The following is a 17,077-nucleotide window of genomic DNA, read 5'->3' on the forward strand; positions in this document are numbered from 1 at the left end:
CCCTAGAAGTTCTTGGGGGCGCCACCTCGCTTGGGTGCTATCCATGGAGCAGATCCAGACAGTCCGCCAGAGCACGTGAGACCAAGTGTAGAAAAGTCACGAGCGAAGAGCCAAAGCTGCTCAAAGCTGTCTTCTTGTCCAATCTTGCTGATCCCTCTTGGGAACCTGAACCTCGATGCTGCTGGAGCGCTACGGATGGACTGACAATCACGACGAAGAAAGCATCACGCATCGCCTTTTTTTTCATACATGCATATGTATATATATAAAACTTGCATTGGTACTATTACAGTGACTTCAATTTCGTAACGCCCACGCCCTTTTTGAAGCTGAAGAAGACGCCATGCACATGTGAAGCAGCACCACTCTGCCCTCTAGGCTGGCGTACCAACCTGAGGCGTCTCGTCCAGATGAGCAGCTCTCGCTGCATCCGCCACTTCGCCCGCGGTCTCAGCCGCTTGCACCGCACCCGGCGTCTCTGCACCATCCTCTGGTGCCTTGTTGCTGTCTCCCTTGACGGCAGAGTCGACCATTTCCTTGACAGCGTCAACCGTAGCTTGCGGACCACCGCGCTGCGCGATAACAACCTTCCCGCTCTTGTCCAAGGCGAAGACACCACGTTTGGTCTTCTTGGCGGGTTTGTCCTGCATGCCGATCGCACCAATGAGGCTGTACGACGGGTTGCAGAGAAGTGTATACGGCAGCTTCTGCTTCGTTTTGAAGGTGGTATTTGCCTTGGGCGAGTCTCCGCTGAGGCCGTAGATTGTGTAGCCCGTCGAGGTGAGAGTCTCGTGGCCGTCGCGGAAGAGACAGGCTTGTGTGGTGCTGGCCCTTTGTTAGTTGTCGCTTCGCATGTAGCACACACGTGTAGGACGTGTGCAGCTCGTGGGGGTGGGGGAGTGTTGCGGTGTTTGTACATACCATCCTGGCGTGCTGGCCTTGGGATACGTGAACAAAACAATACCGCTCTTGCTCTCATCTAGCAGCTCCTTCAAGGTTACCTTCTTGCCATCGTTCGTCTCGAACTCGCCACCAAACGAAGCGACGTCAATGACGTCTCCAACTTGGGGCGCACCACCTGAGCCGTGGAATCAGCACTTGGAATGACCGTAAGAGGCGGCGTCCAGTGTTCGCGCCAACGGCAAGGCTGCAGCGAACAGACCCGTGATACTCACCTGCAGAACTAGTCTTTTCGCCGGTCGCCTTCGCCTCGACGTTCGCGCTGGCCTTGGCGACTCCGGATTTCACAGAGTCGACGACCTTGGCGGCCACATTCTTCGGCTTGGGCGCGGCCTTCTTTGCCGGAGGCTCTGCGGGCGTTGGTGCAGCAGGGCGCTTGCGCAGAACGCGGTCGCTCATCTTTGCAGTGATTCCGCGAAGTAAAAAGTTGGCTCGCGCGCGCGAGATGCAAGCGCAAACTCCGTGGGAAGAAAAACAGTTGCTACAAGAGGTGGGAATGAGAGGTTCGACGATGCTTCAATTGGCCCAAGGGGTAAAGGGCTGGTCGTGAAACTTTGAGGGAAGACGCTACAGACGAGGAGAGGTCGCAAAGCTTCCCAGCCTTCACACCGAGAATTATAATTGGTTGCACGAAAAAGTCGACGATGCAGCTGAATGTGAAGAAGAGCTAGCCCTGATCCTCCTCTCCTCATGCGTGCCGCCTCTACAATTGTATCGCACCGGGCCTGGGTTAACTCGCAAGGACGATTCAGGCTACCTACCTTGCCCGGTCTCCAAAGTTAATAAGCAGGAGCCAGCCATTCGACTGGACCGAGACGAGGAGCCTGGCCACTCAGTACGACGCCCTCCTGCTGTTGGGCCAGAAAAATATCGCGGTGGCAGGTAGGGAGCTAAGGTGACGTCCAGAGCAGCCGTCCGAATCCGGGAACGCGACTCCTCACTTTTCCTTTTCGCCAGAGCGGCCGGGGATCGAGGTTCGAGGCCCGTTGTGCTGGTGCTAACAAATGACCACGGACTGGACTGCTCATCTGTCGCCAGAGACCACTTGGCGGCACCCGTTATCGCGCCCCAATTGCGCCTGGACTCTGACCGTGGTTGGTAGAAAGAGACATTGAACGTGAAGCAGTAAGTTAAAAAGAGCTTGGAAGGCGAACGGCAAAAACGTACGGAGCAGCAGCAGGGCATGTTCCGAACTTCGCCGCTTGGCGTCCACGTGACTTCCGCATGGCCCGGAACGACAATGCTAAGTAAACTTAACATCGATCCCGCGCAGGTCCCGTCGCAGGATGCTCGTGCTGTCACAACGACACGCCGTCACATCATTTCAGACTGGCTCTGAAATCATAAGAGCCAGATGCCGTTCTGAAACAATGTGGCCTCAAGCTCAGGCAGGGACGTGAACCTTGATCGTTCCCAATTTGTCCCAGCCTAGGCGTACGTTGTGCATTCTCCACAAGAGAACGCAAACAACTGCAGACAACCGACGACACGTGAGATCAGCGTTGATTCTGTACAGTGATGAGGCGCGAGGCCGAAAGCGGGGACATGTTCTCCATTTCGCGGGTTGGACGACCCGTTTCGCGCACTTGCGAGCCAAAGTATGCATCTTTCAGCCCAGCATACACGCTGGCGTTTACACCCTTCGCTCCTTACTTGAGCTTCATGGTCCTCCCGATTCCATTGCTGTCCAGCTTACCCCCCGCAGGAGAGATCATGACAATTCGGAGCAGGTCATTCCATCTCGCTATGGGATTTTTGTCTGCCCTTTCTTTTGTTTCGCTCATGGAACCTGTTATCAAATATGGGGCCTCAAACGGCTATTTAGCACGAATTCTGTACATGCCAGCATGCAAATTAGCTTTTGCGGTCCACTGCTCCATACTCAGGAATCGAAAACCCAGCTCGGGGAGAGAGTACCAAGCCTTCATGTCTTTCTGTGCAATATCAAGGCCTCCTTTCCCTATGGGAGCTACGATAAGCCCCATCTCTTTTTGCATTCGTTTTCGTCTCCAACACTCATGCTAACGTCCTACCTCGTCTTCCTTCTTCGACCCGAATTCAGGACTCATCCAAGCTCAACGCGCTCCTTGACAGGTTAACGAATATCTTTTGTATATCGCTTCCAAGAAGACCCAGTTCCGATCCAGAGACAAGAATTTCTGAACATACAATTTCGATAATTTGCCATGAGTGCAGCTCTCAGTGTTGAGAAGGCCAGAACAAAGAGCTTTCCAAACTCATTGGAAACAGCTGAAAGTACCGGGACCGGCGCAGTTCTGGTTAACACTCACGAGGATCCAAAGCTTGAAGTAGACCCGCTTAGTGAGCTCACAGTATCTAGCGAAGACCATGTGCACTATCAGACCTTAAACTGGTGGCAATGTGGCGTCCTTATGATAGCAGAATGCATATCTCTAGGTATACTGTCGCTACCTCGCGCGCTCGCCGTCCTTGGCTTGATCCCGTACGTGTTCGGTGTGTGATTAGTGATGACAGACCTAACAAAGAACAAGGGGGCTTATCCTTATTGTTGTCCTTGGGATTATTGCAGGCTACACCGGTTACATCATAGGCCAGTTTAAGTTGAAGCACCCGTCATGTACGAGCATGGCTGAGGCCGGCGTGATATCCAGCGGACGCGTCTTGGGAGAGCTAATTGGTCTTGGCCAACTGTTTGTCTTGATCTTCATCATGGCGGCGCATATCACATCCTTCGCCGTCATGATGAATGTTCTGACGAAACATGCGACCTGCACTCTGGTGTTCTCCCTCACCGGTCTGGCCGTCTCTGTTTTGCTAACCCTTCCACGGACTTTGAGAAACATCTCATACTTCTCAATCGCATGTCAGTATGAAGTGTTGACGAGTGCTTCGGAGATGTACTGACGGTAGACAGCGTGCGTGTCAATATTTGCCGCCGTGTTCATTGTCATCGTAGGCGTCGGGGTCACAAAACCCGACCCGAATCGAATGCAGCTAGTCGGAAAAACAAACTTTGTCCACGGTATGTGCGCGACTCTGAATATCATCCTCGCATACGCCGGCCATGTGACCTACTTCGGATTCGCGAGCGAGCTTAAGAATCCAAAAGACTACAACAAGTCTCTCGTCATGCTACAGAGTACAGCAGTGATAGTCTACACCGTCTGCGCTGTTATCATATATTACTTCTGCGGGCCTTATGTGCCGGCCCCGGCATTGAGTGCTGCAAGTCCAGAGGTGAGGATAGCGGCCTATGCGGTAGCTTGCCCAACGATTGTGATCGCCGGAGTTGTCAATGGATCAGTTGGCGCGAAACAGATCTATCTGCGCTTCTGGCAGCTTAGGAAGCAACCCCAAGTTATACAAGAAAAGAGCAAGCGAGCTTACTTTTCATGGTTCGTCACTGTGATAAGCATCTGGGTGGTCGCATGGCTTATCGCGTCATCCATACCCAAATTCGAGTACGTGTTAGCTCTTGTGGCTGCACTTTTCAGCGGCTGGTACAGCTGTAAGCGGTCGCCCTGCCTTTCATTCTGCGGAGCATGCTAATCACTGCTGGCGACAGTCGGCCTTACAAGCTGGTTCTGGCGGTCACTTAACAAGGGAAAACTGCTCGCTAGTGGTCGGAATATCTTGCTTTCCGTCCTGAATACGATCATTTTCATCATGGGTACTCTTATCGTAAGTAGAACTAAGTTCCCTTGTGCACAGCCGAGCGTCGTAGCCGACGGAAGAGACGTAACCGGGGGAATTCGACCTCCTCCGCCTTTGCGTAGTTAACGAAGCGTGTTTCGTGGCCCTGGGGCTGCCACGATGCGTATTTTTATGCTTCAGCCCATCCAGTCTGCATGGTGCTCAGCGTCTTCTCAAGCTGACGCTCGTTGCAGTGCGTTCTTGGCATATATGCGTGCTCGGTCGCGATGCGCAATGGCGACACTGGAAGGCCGTTCAGCTGCGCAAATAACGATCCCTTGGCCGGCAAATGAGCACGGCGAGCGGACGAGCAGTGCGTTCATATAGGCGAGACGAGACGTGCGGGCATCTAAGGTAAAATGCCGAGACCAGCAGCTTTCATGGACGGACCTGACTGAAGCCGCTTCCGCTGAAGAGATTGAAAGAACGAGAGCTGCAGACCCTTGGCATCACGAGGTCAGGGCAAAGCGTCACAAAGAGCGCCTGGAAGTTTATTGATTCATCTTGCTTTCGATAATGTAGCTTAATCTTCCTTCGGTTCTTCGTCTTGGGCGCTCCTCTCGATAACGTAACTTCTTCGCTTCCGCCTGATGGCTGCGCGATGGGAACCACGAGAGTTGCTCCAGTCTAGACGATGGTCTTTGGACAGTGCTCCCAAGGATGTAACGGTTTACCAAATTGTATGCTCTGTACACAGCAACATCCGTCGAGCGTACGACGACAAGCTCCAGACCGGCGAGGAAAAAGTAACCGACTGCGCGAGGGCCCGGCGCGCTGATTGGTGGCTAAATATCTCTCCTTGCGCGCAGCTTAATTCTTCCGTCAGACTGTGGGGCTTGTGGGGACACACGGCCAGACCCATGTCCGGAAGGCGGCCATGCACTCCTGCTCGACCCCCTACAACCGTGCTCATGCGCCAGTTTCCTAGAGGTTCACCTCGCCCACCGCGCCAGACTCGTGTACAAAAGTTCCTATCCAAAAGCTTGGTACGCTTCTCCTTAACAGAACGTCGGGACTTTCTCCCCCAATGGAAGGGAGAGACGGATCTCACTCCTTGCGGTGGTGGCGCGTTACCCTCCGTTGATCTATGTGATCCTTGCCATCATTTCACGACATTCTGAACACTCTTATTAGCTCTCGGCACGCCCAACCAGCTTTTTTGGGCGGAAACACATCTGTCACGAGTATATTCGGTGGAAGCAGTCGCTGTGCCTACGGGAGGCGTTTTGCGCGCTCCAAGGAATGCCACGAGCTCGCTAAGAAGCCTACGCCTCGCAAACCGTAGAACTTAAGCGTTCGCTTGTCGCCGACTTGGCTGCTGCCTCAGTATTTGAGGTGGATGTACGTTGCGAATGTCCTCGGCTCGCGTTGACACTGCCTTTTCCTTCACACCCTCATGGCGGCCGTGTTGCAGGTTGAGACACCGCGGACGCCTGCGCTAGCGCCGGCGCCGCACGCGCTGACGAAGAAGAGAAGTGCCTTGGAGATCAAAGAGATGCTCAATGGCGAGAAGCCGTCGCTGCTCGTCATATTCGAGGATGGCCAAGAGAACATTCTGAGAGAAGTGGCGGACTGTCTTGGGCAAGACTGGATGGTTGCCAAGTCGAAGGTAGAGGCCGAGAAGGAGGATGCCCAGATGGTGGTTGGGGTGTGCTCGAATGGAGCCGCAAAAGAATGGCAGACCAAGGACAAGTCCAGGATTCTGATTTACTTTCACTGCGTGGACTCGGGCACGCCCATCGACGAGCATCTCAGCGAACTGTGTGACTACGAATACCTGTATACGCAATCACCATTTCAAAGGAGAGATCTCGCACGGTACCTGTCATTTATTCTCGGACAAAACGACATCCATTCCAGCTTGTCGAAGAAGGCGAGAACTTTTATGATCTCGACTACCTTCCCTGATGTCCACCAAGGCCTGCCGAACTTGGACATCATCTCTGTCGGTGCAGACGCTATCGAGTTGCGTGTGGATCTCCTCAAAGAACCCTTACCCGATGGCTCATTCGCTGCCGTCCCTAGCGTCAAATATGTGGGCGAGCAGGTGATGATTTTGCGACAGCGAACGGAGTTGCCCATCATCTACACGACGCGATGTACGAAAGAGAACGGCCGCTTCCCGATGGAGGATCCCGAGCTGTTCTACAAATATCTCTTGAAGGCAATTAAATGGGGCTGCGAATACATCGACGTCGAAGTCTGGCTGCCAGAAGAGATTCGATTGCGGCTGTCCGCTCAGAAGGGCAGCAGCAGGATCATCTCCGCCTTCCATGACTTCACGCGAACGATCAAGTGGAGCTCACCGGAAGTGTATGAGCTGTTCAAGAAGGGGGCCAGCTTTGGAGACATCGTCAAAATGATCATATTGGTTGACAGCGTCGAGGAGAATTACCAGCTCGAATATTTCAGATCACGTATCATGGCGCAACCCTCGCAGCCACCGTTCTCTGGTCTCAACATGGGACCGGTGGGTCAGCTGTCGAGAACGCTCAACAAAGTCTTCACACCCATCACTCACCCTCTACTCCCCATGATCGCGGCCCCAGGCCAGCTAAGTGCAGCCGAGATCAACACGGCACTCCACAGCATGGGCCAAATGCCGAAAAAAGACTTTTATGGCATCGGCAGTTTGAGGTCAACCGGGCAGGCCATGTTCATTGAAAAGTGCTTTAACGAGCTGAGCCTGCCTCATTCGTTCGTATTTGTTGAGAGGGGCAATCGGGCGTCGCTCGAGATGATATTGAAGCGACCTAATTTTGGAGGCGTATACCTCAACCCACCCATCGCAACGACCGAGCCATGCTTATCTGTCCTCTCCGAGCCCGCTCGACACATTGGGCAGGTCGACACCATCCTAGTCCGCGAAGATGGTACTTACGTCGGCGATAATGCAGCGTGGAAGGGCATACGTGCTACTCTGAGCCGTGATTTCGTGCCTTCGGCGTACAGCAGACGGGCTGCGCTAATTCTCGCGAATGCTGAGTCAGACGCATCTGCAGCCATCTTCGCGTTGAAGAGTCTTGGGATTGGCCCGATATACACGATCGGTTTCACATCCGTTGGCCCAATGGCATCCTCTCTTTCACCGGTTCGCAGCATTGAGGATCTGAAGCAGCTCGAGGTCCCGTTCGCCATCCTCTCCGCCCTGCCGGCCGAAAAATCGTTTCTTGTCGGGCCCTTGCTCAAGCACTACAGCAGCAGCGGCCGGCAGCCGGGCTACACGGCGGGCAAGGTGTTCGTGGATCTGGCCAATGGACCGAAAAGGGGTGATCCTTTAGCTGTGGCGGCATCGTTGGGTTGGACTGCATATGGCATCGCCGACGTCAGCGCTTGGACAACCGTGGAGACGTTGAGGCTGCTGGTTGGACAAAATGTCCCTTACGATTTTGTTCGGCTAGCGTCAGGGCGAGTTCTTTACTGAACATTCGAGAAGGATGGATGAGCGATTTTAAGGTCACGTTGTGGTGATGGCTTAGGCACAATAATTCTGCAGCCGCCATGCAGGCGGGATGTGAACTCGGCAGAGGCAGGCTACAGGCTCCCGCCCGCAGCTGGCCGGGCGCTATCTAGACCGTAAAGCACAAGGAAACTGATGCCAGTTCACAGGTCAACACCTAGGGAGGACCCAGCCGCCACGTTGGAATGGAGACAAGGCAAGATTTGAGGGAGCGGCGGCGGGCCATTGAATGAATTATACCAGTGTTTCTATTGCATATGGAGATAGGAATATTGCATCTTATAGTTGGATGGGGTGAGAAACGGGGGCAGATAGTTGAACGACAGACCGAAATGAGTGAAACAGTAGCATGCTTAGGCGTCGTGATCCGGAGATGACGGAGGAGGGCCAGGGGAGGGGCACGCGGGGGCGGGATCCAGAGCGACGGAATGGACGAGTGTTCAGAGCGAGCAAGTAGCACAGAAACAAGGTCTTCAGTTTTAGGAATGTACAGACGCACGCGATAGATTCGACAAGTTGTAGTGTGCACATGGAGGTGGTGTGAAGGCGCCGCGGGAGGTGAGCGAGCTTGCTCACTGACTCGCTGCCCGGCGCCGCCCACCCCGGAGGTGCGGGAGCCACTGGGCGCTCAGTCCCCGCCTTTCATCCGGGGCCGTTCAAGCCCAACGAGCCCTGTCAGATTACTCCTCACCCGCTCGAACCAGGTTTTGCGGTGGCGCCAGAGCGAGCTGCAGCATGCATATAATCGTCCACGCGCGGAGCTGAAGAGGAGAACGGTTCGAACGACGCACCGAAGCCTTGGCGGTGTTCTACGCGCCCCGTTCTTCTAGGTGGCCGGCCCGACCTCTTCTCTCCTTCAACAGCTTCTGCGAGGAGTTGTTCCTGGAGCTGGTCTCTGCCCTTCGACTCGATGTGACGCCCGTTTTCTGCCAGCAGGTGCCTGCGGAAACTCACGTCCTGGAACCATGTCGAGACCGCAGATTGGTATCGACCGTCTGCCCACGCAACGCGTGAGCGAGAAGCCAAAAGAGGCAATGAACTGTAAGAGCTGTCGGAAGAGGAAGGTTTGCAACACTCCCGCTCCGCCCACGTCTGTCGTCTTCCCGCTGACGGGTGGCCTCCAAAGATCAAGTGCAACAGACTGAAGCCTTCGTGCGAGGCCTGCCAGATCTTCGCCTGTCCGTGCATCTACGGTCAGCATCCCCGCCCGTCGAGATTGTCCGTTCAAAAGTTGACCCGACAGCAGATGCCGTGCCAAAGAAGCGTGGGCCCAAGACCGACGTGCTCGAGGCGCTTCTCAAGCGCGTCGACGGACTGGAAAAGCGTCTGCGCACCGACAGCGACACCACGCCGGTCACAGAGGTCAAGGAAGCCATCCTCGACGCCGTCCGAGGCTCAAACAGTCCGGAGGAGAAGCCTCCCGTCGATGCTCAGGCAGGAGACACTCTCGGCTCCACCCCGTCCGATGCCGCCGATAGCCGGGCTCCGCCTCGTCCTGCAGACAGCTCGTCCCCGACGAGAGCAGGCGCTTTTCCTAGCCCCGAGTATGCGCAGGTGTTGCTGGACACGTACTTTCGCCGCATCCATGGCAAGCCGTACTACATCCTGGACGAAGCTTCCACCCGTCAGCGGCTGGTCAACAACCAGCTACCCGAGCATCTGTGCCTTGCAATCTTTGCTGCCACGGCGCGATACGCTGCAAACTACGCCGCCTACGACCAGACCGAACAAAATGCCAAAGACTACGCCAGACTTGCCCGATCGAAGCTCGACATTGACGAACCCTCGATAGAAGGGTTGCAGACGCTAATGCTGCTGTCGCTGGCCATGTTCCAAGAAGGACAAGGAAAGAAAACGTACATGTATCTATGTAAGCCGTCCTGCGATTGGTAACATCTTCCCAGAATTAACGCCGAATCAGCCTCCGCGGTCGCGATGGCTCTCGCGCTGAATCTCCACCGTGAACTTCCCCCCAATGTTCGCGTATCTGCCTCTGAGCGTGAAGGTCGCCGACGCCTATTCTGGTCATGCTACTTTTTAGATCGCTTCGGGGCATGTGGCTCGCAGCGGCCTTCTCTCATCTCCGACGAGTGCATCATGCTCAGGCTGCCGACCGGCTCGATGTCTGACGACGTCATGGAACTGGAGGGCGACTTCTTTCCGAACAACTCGAACTTACAGTTCATGGGTGGTGCAGGCAACGCGGGGCCTTGCGGTAGCAGCATGCTCATCAGCATTACCAGGATCCTCGGCAACACAAATCGATACCTAGCGGCTGGCGGTGTCAAGGGAGACACGCACTTTCCTTGGCATTCGATGTCGACGTTATCAAAAATTCGGCAAGATCTCGACCTTTGGACTGCCGACACGCAGGACACCTTCTCTTCGCTCGAAACGCTTTTTGGGCAGCCAGACAGTGTCGTCCTCGTCGTGTGTAAACTCATCTACCACCTCATCCACTGCTTGATATATCGACCGTTTCTACCAGTAGACCTGGCTGAGCTCTCGAGGTCGTCGCAACACCAGTCTTGGCAGATCGAAGCCACCAATCTGTGCTTCTTGCACGCAAACGCAATTACAGAACTCGTCGAGATTGGAAAGGCATCTGGAATCACAGACTGGCCTGCCTTTGTCAGCTACTGCGTCTGCACCGCTGGAACAATCCATGTCCACGGTGCTCATTACCAAGGGCAAGCTGGCGAGGTTTTTTCGATGAGTGCCGAATTTCTTTCGCGTGAATTGCAGCAACTGTCCGAGCTTGGATACATCTGGGGTGGAATACAGCACCAAAGAGATACATTGCAAACTCTGTACGGTGCGCACTCTGAACTCGTCAAGTCTTTGGCCACCAATCCTATGCGTTTCTCACCAGTCTTCCAGATGGAGGGCTTTTTCGAGCGCTATCCGGGTTACTATTTTGACGGTTCGCACATCACGCTCAACGATCTGATGAGCGACAGCGGATCCGTGATCCAGCAGCAACCTCAGAAATTCAACACGCACTCGCCGACAAGAGCTTTTCAACCACCACTCAATAGATCGTATTCCGAACACGCTGTTTCTTATCAGTTGCCAGCCCCGGCTTCCACATTGGGTTCAACACCAAATCGACAGCCGCGTAAGCGACGGGCCACGGTCGATCCGAACGGGTCCACCTCTGCGACCGATGGCATGATGGGCGACGCACAACAGAATCAGCAAAACCATCAAATGATGGCGTACCAACCACCGTACATTTCCACTGCAACACCGCAACAGGATTTCTCCGACACGCATTTCAGCTCCTCACTTCCGACGCCCGCGACGCCCAACTTTTCGTACTCGACAAACGAGACATTTATGCAAGTTGACTACTCATCCACGTCAAGCAACATGTCGCAGCACACCCCTAGCATACCTCCTGACGTCAACAGATACGACCCTATGCTGTCCGCACCTGCACAATACGACCAGGCTGGCAACAGTGCCGCCGCAACGCCTCGAGCCATACTCCATCAGATGGCACCAAACCATGATCACGACTCTGTAGGTTTAGGCATAAGCACCGGGACAAACAGTCAAAACGACGTCGATCCTTTTCTCGCACTGCTCGAGCAGCTGGCAGAGAACGAACAAAGTAGAGGAGGGCCGAGCGAGCTCGACTTTTTCCTAAGTGGGACGTCATGACCTCAAGTCGCGAGTCCAGCGATTGGGCAGTCTGAACTTTTTTTTTTTCGAAACCAAAAAAAGGCGTGGCGTTCTACAAGGATTGGGGGATCATACACAAGGGGAAAACAAAGATTCTCTCTTCTGCTACTTTATGATACCAATTCGCGAGGGAATGGGCATGCGGTTCTGAATGGGGTGTTGCTTCCTTTAGAGTGATTGAAACAGTTGAGACTCTCGACATCTCTTCAGCACTCTGTATGATAAAAAAGATCATCACAATCGATACATTTATAATATTAAAGCTCACTCATCGTCCTCAACCTCCGGCATTGAGAAAGCGTCAAACACAGCGACTTGCCGTAATTTACTGACACAAAACATGTCTTTGGTTATTATTATTATTTTTTTTTTAAAAAAAAATGTTTTGGCAGGTAACTTCAGTGTAGGGAGTGCAGACCGCGACAGATAGGGACAGAAACAGGACCAAAGCAACAATCATTCATAAACTCACATGAAACTCGTTCAAGACACACACAATCCGCCACCTGAAATAGCACTCCCGAATCACAGGATGGAAAACTTGCTCATCGGCCCCACGCCTGGTTGTTTCTCAGCCTCCTCAGCCTTACCGGCTTTAGCCAGTCTGACACCATCGCCTCTGGCGACGGGGGCGGGAATGTGCTGATTACTCGTCGCTCCGGGGGGGGGGGAGCCCGAAGCGATAAAATTGATTTGTAAAGGCGTTCGCCTGAAAATGCCCAAAAAAAAATACGGGTGAGAGGTATGGTTTTGGGATGGATTAACTGCTTTGGCCGTTCGAGGCTGCGGCAATATCGCGGCCGCTCCCCGTCCTTGCGAGACTCCGCGCGTCGGATGGGGGGACTTCGCGAGCGTCACTCGAAGCGTCTGGCTTTGGGGACTTTGACTTGTGCCGTTTCAAAGCTGCACCGCGACCCGCCCGTAAACCGGAACCTCCAGTCCGAGAAAGAAAAAACCGCGAAAAGAAAGAGTGAAGAATCCAGACCCTGCAGGTCCCGAGTCGATGTGGAACTAGGAAGGGGGGGAAGGGGGACAGCTCTTGCGCGATCGCCTCCGCGCCCGCGTGCTCGTGTTAGCTCTGCGGACATAAAAAGAACGCGACCCCTCCGTCGATCTTGGTTTGTTGCAGCACAAACACGCACGCACGCATTCACACACACACACACGTACACTCACACTCACACGCATACTCACACTTACGTATTTCGCTCAGTTACACACGGCCGCTGTCCCGGTCCCACACGAGGCTCTCACCGTCTGTGGTGTCTACTGCGTTGACCACATCCTGAGCAAACATGTCGCACACGTACAAGTTCAACGTGGCCATGAGCTGCGGCGGCTGCTCCGGCGCGATCGACCGCGTCCTCAAGAAGCTCGAAGGTACGGAGAAAGAAAAGAAGGGTGCCCGCATGGGCTTTCCCCCCTTCGTCCGCAACTTACGCCTTTTGACTTTTCTTTGCAAAAACTCGTGCTGACGGCTGGACAGGCGTCGACAAGTACGAGGTCTCGCTCGAGAAGCAAACCGCGGAGGTCCACACCGACCTTGACTACGAGACTGTGCTCAACACAATCAAGAAGACGGGCAAGACCGTCAAGTCTGCGGAGGCAGACGGAGTGGAGCAGCCCGTGTAGAGAATCGTGCTCATCGGTCGCGGGGGGAGGAGGGGCTCGTGGTGGTGTGTTCTTGCAATAAAGCGGGGGAACACAGCCGATACGACAGAGATACATATGCGTCGACAGGTTCTTAGCGTGCTCTCTGCGCGAGACGAATTACGAAGCGTTGACATGAAAATATCATACACTGTTCTCTTTTTCTCTCACGTCCACAAAGCCGCCTGAGTTCTCGTGGGAAGAAGCGCTTATCCACCGTGGAGGGAAACACGAGCTCGCGCTTTTCCTGGTGCCCAAGCCCACGTACAAGTTGAGCCAAGAGATGATGGCGTCAACGTCACCAGGACAAGCGCGAAACGAGCTTGAATCGTCCCGGTTGCTTTCCTACACGCTATATGTGCACACTTCCAGCATGTGCCTGATCGGTTGTCTCTTCGGAGCGAACAATCTGAGTCTCGCCCTTCTTGTTGATCCCACCGTACACCTAGCCTGGGGGTCGAAATTCGTTCAACCAGCGCGGCGACGTGATCAAGCCCTGCAGCTCCTTCGCAGATAGCAGGATCTGGCCGACCTTGGCCTCTCGATCCCAGATCGACATGCGCATGTTGCTGGGCAGCGTGGCCTGCTCGCGCAGATCGAGGCACGAGAAGTCGAACTCGTACGGCTGCGCCGTTGGGCTGCCGATCACGTCTCGAAACGGTCTGTTGCGCTCGAGGGCGGACGCGAGCTCCGAGTAGGACGCGAACCTGTCGACGCCATCCAGGTCGCGCACGAGGAAGACGTCGGCGAACTTGCTTGACGCCTCGTGGTTTCTCCCCAGCGGGAGCTTGCAGTCGATCTCGACGGCCAGCACGGGGATCAGCGTCGTGCTGTTCTTGACGACGTTGTGGATCGCGAATCCCGAATGTCTCGTCCCCTTTGCTGTGCGGAGGTTTTCTATGTCGCCGAACCTGGAGATAATCACGGCGTGCTCGAGAGCGGGGAATAAGCCGGCCTCGATCCCCTCACGTACAGGGTTGGCAAGGCTGGAGGCCTCAATAGAGACGGCCCTGCGCTGGCATGACGCCGAGTGCGCTGGTGCCTCCATCCATTCGCGCTCCAAGTCAAGACGGATGGTAAGCGAGCGCAGTGGCCAGGCTTGTTGACCTTTTGATTCCGTTGTACTGGCAATGGCATCTTTGATGCCTTTGAAGATGTTTGAACAGAGATAGCCCTTGCGAAGACGAATGTGATGCAGTTGGGGCAGAACCCCCGCGAGAGCGTCACAGAAGCACTCTTCTGGGGCCCATCTTTGCTCCTGCCAGGTCAACTGGTCGGAGCCCTCGGTGTCTAATTCAAGATTTCGTACGCTCTCTGGAAGGCTTTTCAAGAGAAGTGAAGTCGCCTTATCCGGCAGCCTCGCGTTCCGCTTGTCGTGGTGTTCAAGCCTCAGAATGAACGTCCGCAACTGCGTCAGCTTGGGTAGTAAAGCGGCCGTAGGCTGTAGGTTGGTGAAAGCAGACGGAATTCCGGTCAGGAAGGCGGACATGTGACCTCTGGTAAACCGGATGTCGATGCTTTGCAAATCATTTTCGTGAGACGAGGCATGCCTCGAGAAGCGCAGCAAGGAGGAGTGAGGGCCATAATGAGACTTCAATCGCACGTCTTGATAGAGAATGGGATATGTAAGTTCGTAGAGTGCCTTCGATGTCAAGCATAACTGCAATAAACTGTGGGTCGAATCTGCTGCGAGGTGCTCACAGATAAGGAGAACAATCTCAGCGGGCAGTCTCTCCGTGAGCCCTGGCATGTCAGGAAAATCTTGAAGAGCAACTTTCGAGCTCGAACGATGATTCTGGAATATATGTTGGACACGAACAAGGTTGTGTTTTCGGACATCTTGGACATGCTAAGCTTCAGACTGGACAAATGACAATGGCTGCCTGATGAGGCTGCGTCAGCACGTGCGAGCTTAAACACGCATGCAGCTGTACAGTTATAATCTGGGTCAGACGTCTCTCGCTGCAACGTTAGGCTTCCACGATCTGCACCCTAACTAATGCCACTGCTCAGGCAGAGCTAGAGTAGAGCTACACATGAATCTTGCGGATGTTTTCCTTCGAGCCGACCTGCTGGGTCTCCAAGACGCTAGACATTTGGAAAAGTATGGGTGGCTTGGGAAGGTTTTTCCTCAACTTGCTCCTTGTCTCGCGTGATTATATCCCCATAAAACGCAGACATCCCGCTTACAGATTGCCCTCTTCCTTTGTACTGATCCACAGACTCTCCGTCTCGAGCAAAACTTGGCCTTGGCAGTCGTCCATTTGCGCCCTCAATTTCCATTTCCTTCCCTCGCGCCCAAGCATCCATGCTTTGACCCTCACGACGCCGGGCGTCTTTATAGGCGCAAGGAAGCTCGTGTTGAGCTGCGCGGTGTACAGCATCGTCTTCTGGTCCTTGAACTGCGTCTGTCGGTGCACCTCGGCGCACATGCCCAAGGTCTCGTCAAGCAAAGCACACATGGCCCCCCCGTGTGCAGTGTTGGCAAAGCCGTTCATGCCCGCTTTGAGGTCGTACAAGATGATGATTTCGGGCGTTTCAGGAGCTGCGAAAGGCCTTTGCTTCGCGTTGCTTGCGCCCACCGCCGGGTTCGTCAACGGCCACACCCCCTTCCTCATCAGCAGGAGACGGTGTGGTATCGTGTCCTCCGTGGCAATCGTACGTGCAAAGAAAAGGTCTGCCGTGGGATCATTCGGCTTTGTGTATACAGAGTAGAACGCCGCAGGCTTGTACGGCGAGTCCCGATCCTGCAGATAATGTTTCACGTACGGGATGGACGAAAAGAATTCGAGATCGGACTGCGGCACTGGCATTTTGTCCATGAATTCGACTATATTGTGTATGCTCCCCAACTCGGGGGGAGATTCGAGAACCATGATCGGTGGATGTTTGGTCGCGAGTCCTGCGGTATATTCGATGGCAGAAGAAATGTCATTTATGACGCCAAGCGAGCGACGTGATATCACTCTCACCACGTATGGGTGATTTTTTGTAATCCTGTGTCTTACTTCGGCGGCATCGCTCCAGCCTATCTACAAGTCTCGGTAAATTTGCCTGCGGATAATAGTCCCGGTTATGGGAGTTGTTAGCTTGATGCGGGGCAGACAGAAAGGGAATCTTTTCGCTCGCCAGCCTTAAATCAAGCAAATCACTTGAACATAGGCCAGCAGAAGTCAAACACGGATTCTGAGCACAAGGTCTGAACCTCGTGAGATCTTGCGAAAGAAATCAAGCTCGTTTTTGGACGTTGTCAGACGCCGACAAAAGAGCGGTCGTAACAACAAACCCTTCAACCAGCACGTTTGATCACGCAGAGCACACATCTTTTTTGAGAGGTATCTTAGATTCCTAAAAGTGTCGAGAGCATGAAGCTCTGTATCGATATACTAGCGTTGAACTATACGTGCAAGCGCAGCGCAGCTTCCCATAGAACACATTGCATGACATGTTTGGACCCCTGCATCTGTTCAATCCAACGATATCAGCGACACTGTCCGAGGCTTTGAAGTGAGCTCCGCTTGCAAGCAGCCCCAACGCCCGTAAGTCAAGGAACGAACTGTCAAAGCGTTTGTACTTATATCACGATATGCGTGGCATATGGCGGAAATGACACGCTAAGCCAAAATAGGGTATCCTCGGCAACTC

The 17,077-nt window shown here is 54.1% G+C and overlaps 7 protein-coding genes across 7 annotated transcripts; 4 read left to right on the forward strand and 3 right to left on the reverse strand.

Annotated features, from left to right (window-relative positions):
* Positions 1–228: 228 nt before the first annotated feature.
* On the reverse strand, positions 229–2,101 carry PV09_03876 (uncharacterized protein). The gene is made up of 3 exons (XM_016357140.1): positions 1,176–2,101; positions 922–1,078; positions 229–825 (listed from the first exon to the last, which is right to left on the reverse strand). The coding sequence occupies exons 1-3, from the start codon at positions 1,357–1,359 to the stop codon at positions 375–377; spliced, it is 792 nt and encodes a 263-aa protein (XP_016215229.1). The 5' UTR covers positions 1,360–2,101; the 3' UTR covers positions 229–374.
* A 1,045-nt stretch (positions 2,102–3,146) lies between these two features.
* Positions 3,147–4,928, forward strand: PV09_03877 (uncharacterized protein; the record flags this gene model as incomplete). The annotated part of the gene is made up of 5 exons (XM_016357141.1): positions 3,147–3,424; positions 3,474–3,805; positions 3,857–4,450; positions 4,508–4,623; positions 4,830–4,928. 5 exons carry the CDS (start codon positions 3,147–3,149, stop codon positions 4,926–4,928), a joined length of 1,419 nt encoding a protein of 472 aa, XP_016215230.1.
* A 628-nt stretch (positions 4,929–5,556) lies between these two features.
* Positions 5,557–8,547, forward strand: PV09_03878 (3-dehydroquinate dehydratase, type I). Its single transcript, XM_016357142.1, has one exon. The coding sequence runs from the start codon at positions 6,032–6,034 to the stop codon at positions 8,057–8,059; it is 2,028 nt and encodes a 675-aa protein (XP_016215231.1). The 5' UTR covers positions 5,557–6,031; the 3' UTR covers positions 8,060–8,547.
* A 248-nt stretch (positions 8,548–8,795) lies between these two features.
* PV09_03879 (uncharacterized protein) lies at positions 8,796–12,132 on the forward strand. The gene is made up of 4 exons (XM_016357143.1): positions 8,796–9,159; positions 9,222–9,288; positions 9,342–9,965; positions 10,017–12,132. Exons 1-4 carry the CDS (start codon positions 9,061–9,063, stop codon positions 11,759–11,761), a joined length of 2,535 nt encoding a protein of 844 aa, XP_016215232.1. The 5' UTR covers positions 8,796–9,060; the 3' UTR covers positions 11,762–12,132.
* A 683-nt stretch (positions 12,133–12,815) lies between these two features.
* Positions 12,816–13,602, forward strand: PV09_03880 (uncharacterized protein). The gene is made up of 2 exons (XM_016357144.1): positions 12,816–13,162; positions 13,269–13,602. The coding sequence occupies exons 1-2, from the start codon at positions 13,078–13,080 to the stop codon at positions 13,412–13,414; spliced, it is 231 nt and encodes a 76-aa protein (XP_016215233.1). The 5' UTR covers positions 12,816–13,077; the 3' UTR covers positions 13,415–13,602.
* Positions 13,562–15,187, reverse strand: PV09_03881 (uncharacterized protein). Its single transcript, XM_016357145.1, has one exon. The coding sequence runs from the start codon at positions 15,180–15,182 to the stop codon at positions 13,878–13,880; it is 1,305 nt and encodes a 434-aa protein (XP_016215234.1). The 5' UTR covers positions 15,183–15,187; the 3' UTR covers positions 13,562–13,877.
* A 173-nt stretch (positions 15,188–15,360) lies between these two features.
* PV09_03882 (uncharacterized protein) lies at positions 15,361–16,339 on the reverse strand. The gene has a single exon (XM_016357146.1). It carries the CDS (start codon positions 16,306–16,308, stop codon positions 15,619–15,621), a length of 690 nt encoding a protein of 229 aa, XP_016215235.1. The 5' UTR covers positions 16,309–16,339; the 3' UTR covers positions 15,361–15,618.
* Positions 16,340–17,077: the final 738 nt, after the last annotated feature.

This window comes from Verruconis gallopava, assembly GCF_000836295.1.
Source record: "Verruconis gallopava strain CBS 43764 unplaced genomic scaffold supercont1.10, whole genome shotgun sequence".
In the NCBI taxonomy this organism is placed as follows: domain Eukaryota; kingdom Fungi; phylum Ascomycota; class Dothideomycetes; order Venturiales; family Sympoventuriaceae; genus Verruconis; species Verruconis gallopava.

Coding starts and splice junctions, on each gene's coding strand:
- PV09_03878 (XM_016357142.1), top strand. CDS start 6,032: ATGGCGGCCGTGTTGCAGGTTGAGACACCGCGGACGCCTGCGCTAGCG.
- PV09_03881 (XM_016357145.1), bottom strand. CDS start 15,182: ATGCCAGGGCTCACGGAGAGACTGCCCGCTGAGATTGTTCTCCTTATC.
- PV09_03880 (XM_016357144.1), top strand. CDS start 13,078: ATGTCGCACACGTACAAGTTCAACGTGGCCATGAGCTGCGGCGGCTGC. Junction 13,163..13,268: donor CGTCCTCAAGAAGCTCGAAG/GTACGGAGAAAG, acceptor ACGGCTGGACAG/GCGTCGACAAGTACGAGGTC.
- PV09_03876 (XM_016357140.1), bottom strand. CDS start 1,359: ATGAGCGACCGCGTTCTGCGCAAGCGCCCTGCTGCACCAACGCCCGCA. Junction 1,079..1,175: donor CGAAAAGACTAGTTCTGCAG/GTGAGTATCACG, acceptor TCCACGGCTCAG/GTGGTGCGCCCCAAGTTGGA. Junction 826..921: donor AAGGCCAGCACGCCAGGATG/GTATGTACAAAC, acceptor ACAAAGGGCCAG/CACCACACAAGCCTGTCTCT.
- PV09_03879 (XM_016357143.1), top strand. CDS start 9,061: ATGTCGAGACCGCAGATTGGTATCGACCGTCTGCCCACGCAACGCGTG. Junction 9,289..9,341: donor CGCCTGTCCGTGCATCTACG/GTCAGCATCCCC, acceptor ACCCGACAGCAG/ATGCCGTGCCAAAGAAGCGT. Junction 9,966..10,016: donor GAAAACGTACATGTATCTAT/GTAAGCCGTCCT, acceptor ACGCCGAATCAG/CCTCCGCGGTCGCGATGGCT.
- PV09_03882 (XM_016357146.1), bottom strand. CDS start 16,308: ATGGTTCTCGAATCTCCCCCCGAGTTGGGGAGCATACACAATATAGTC.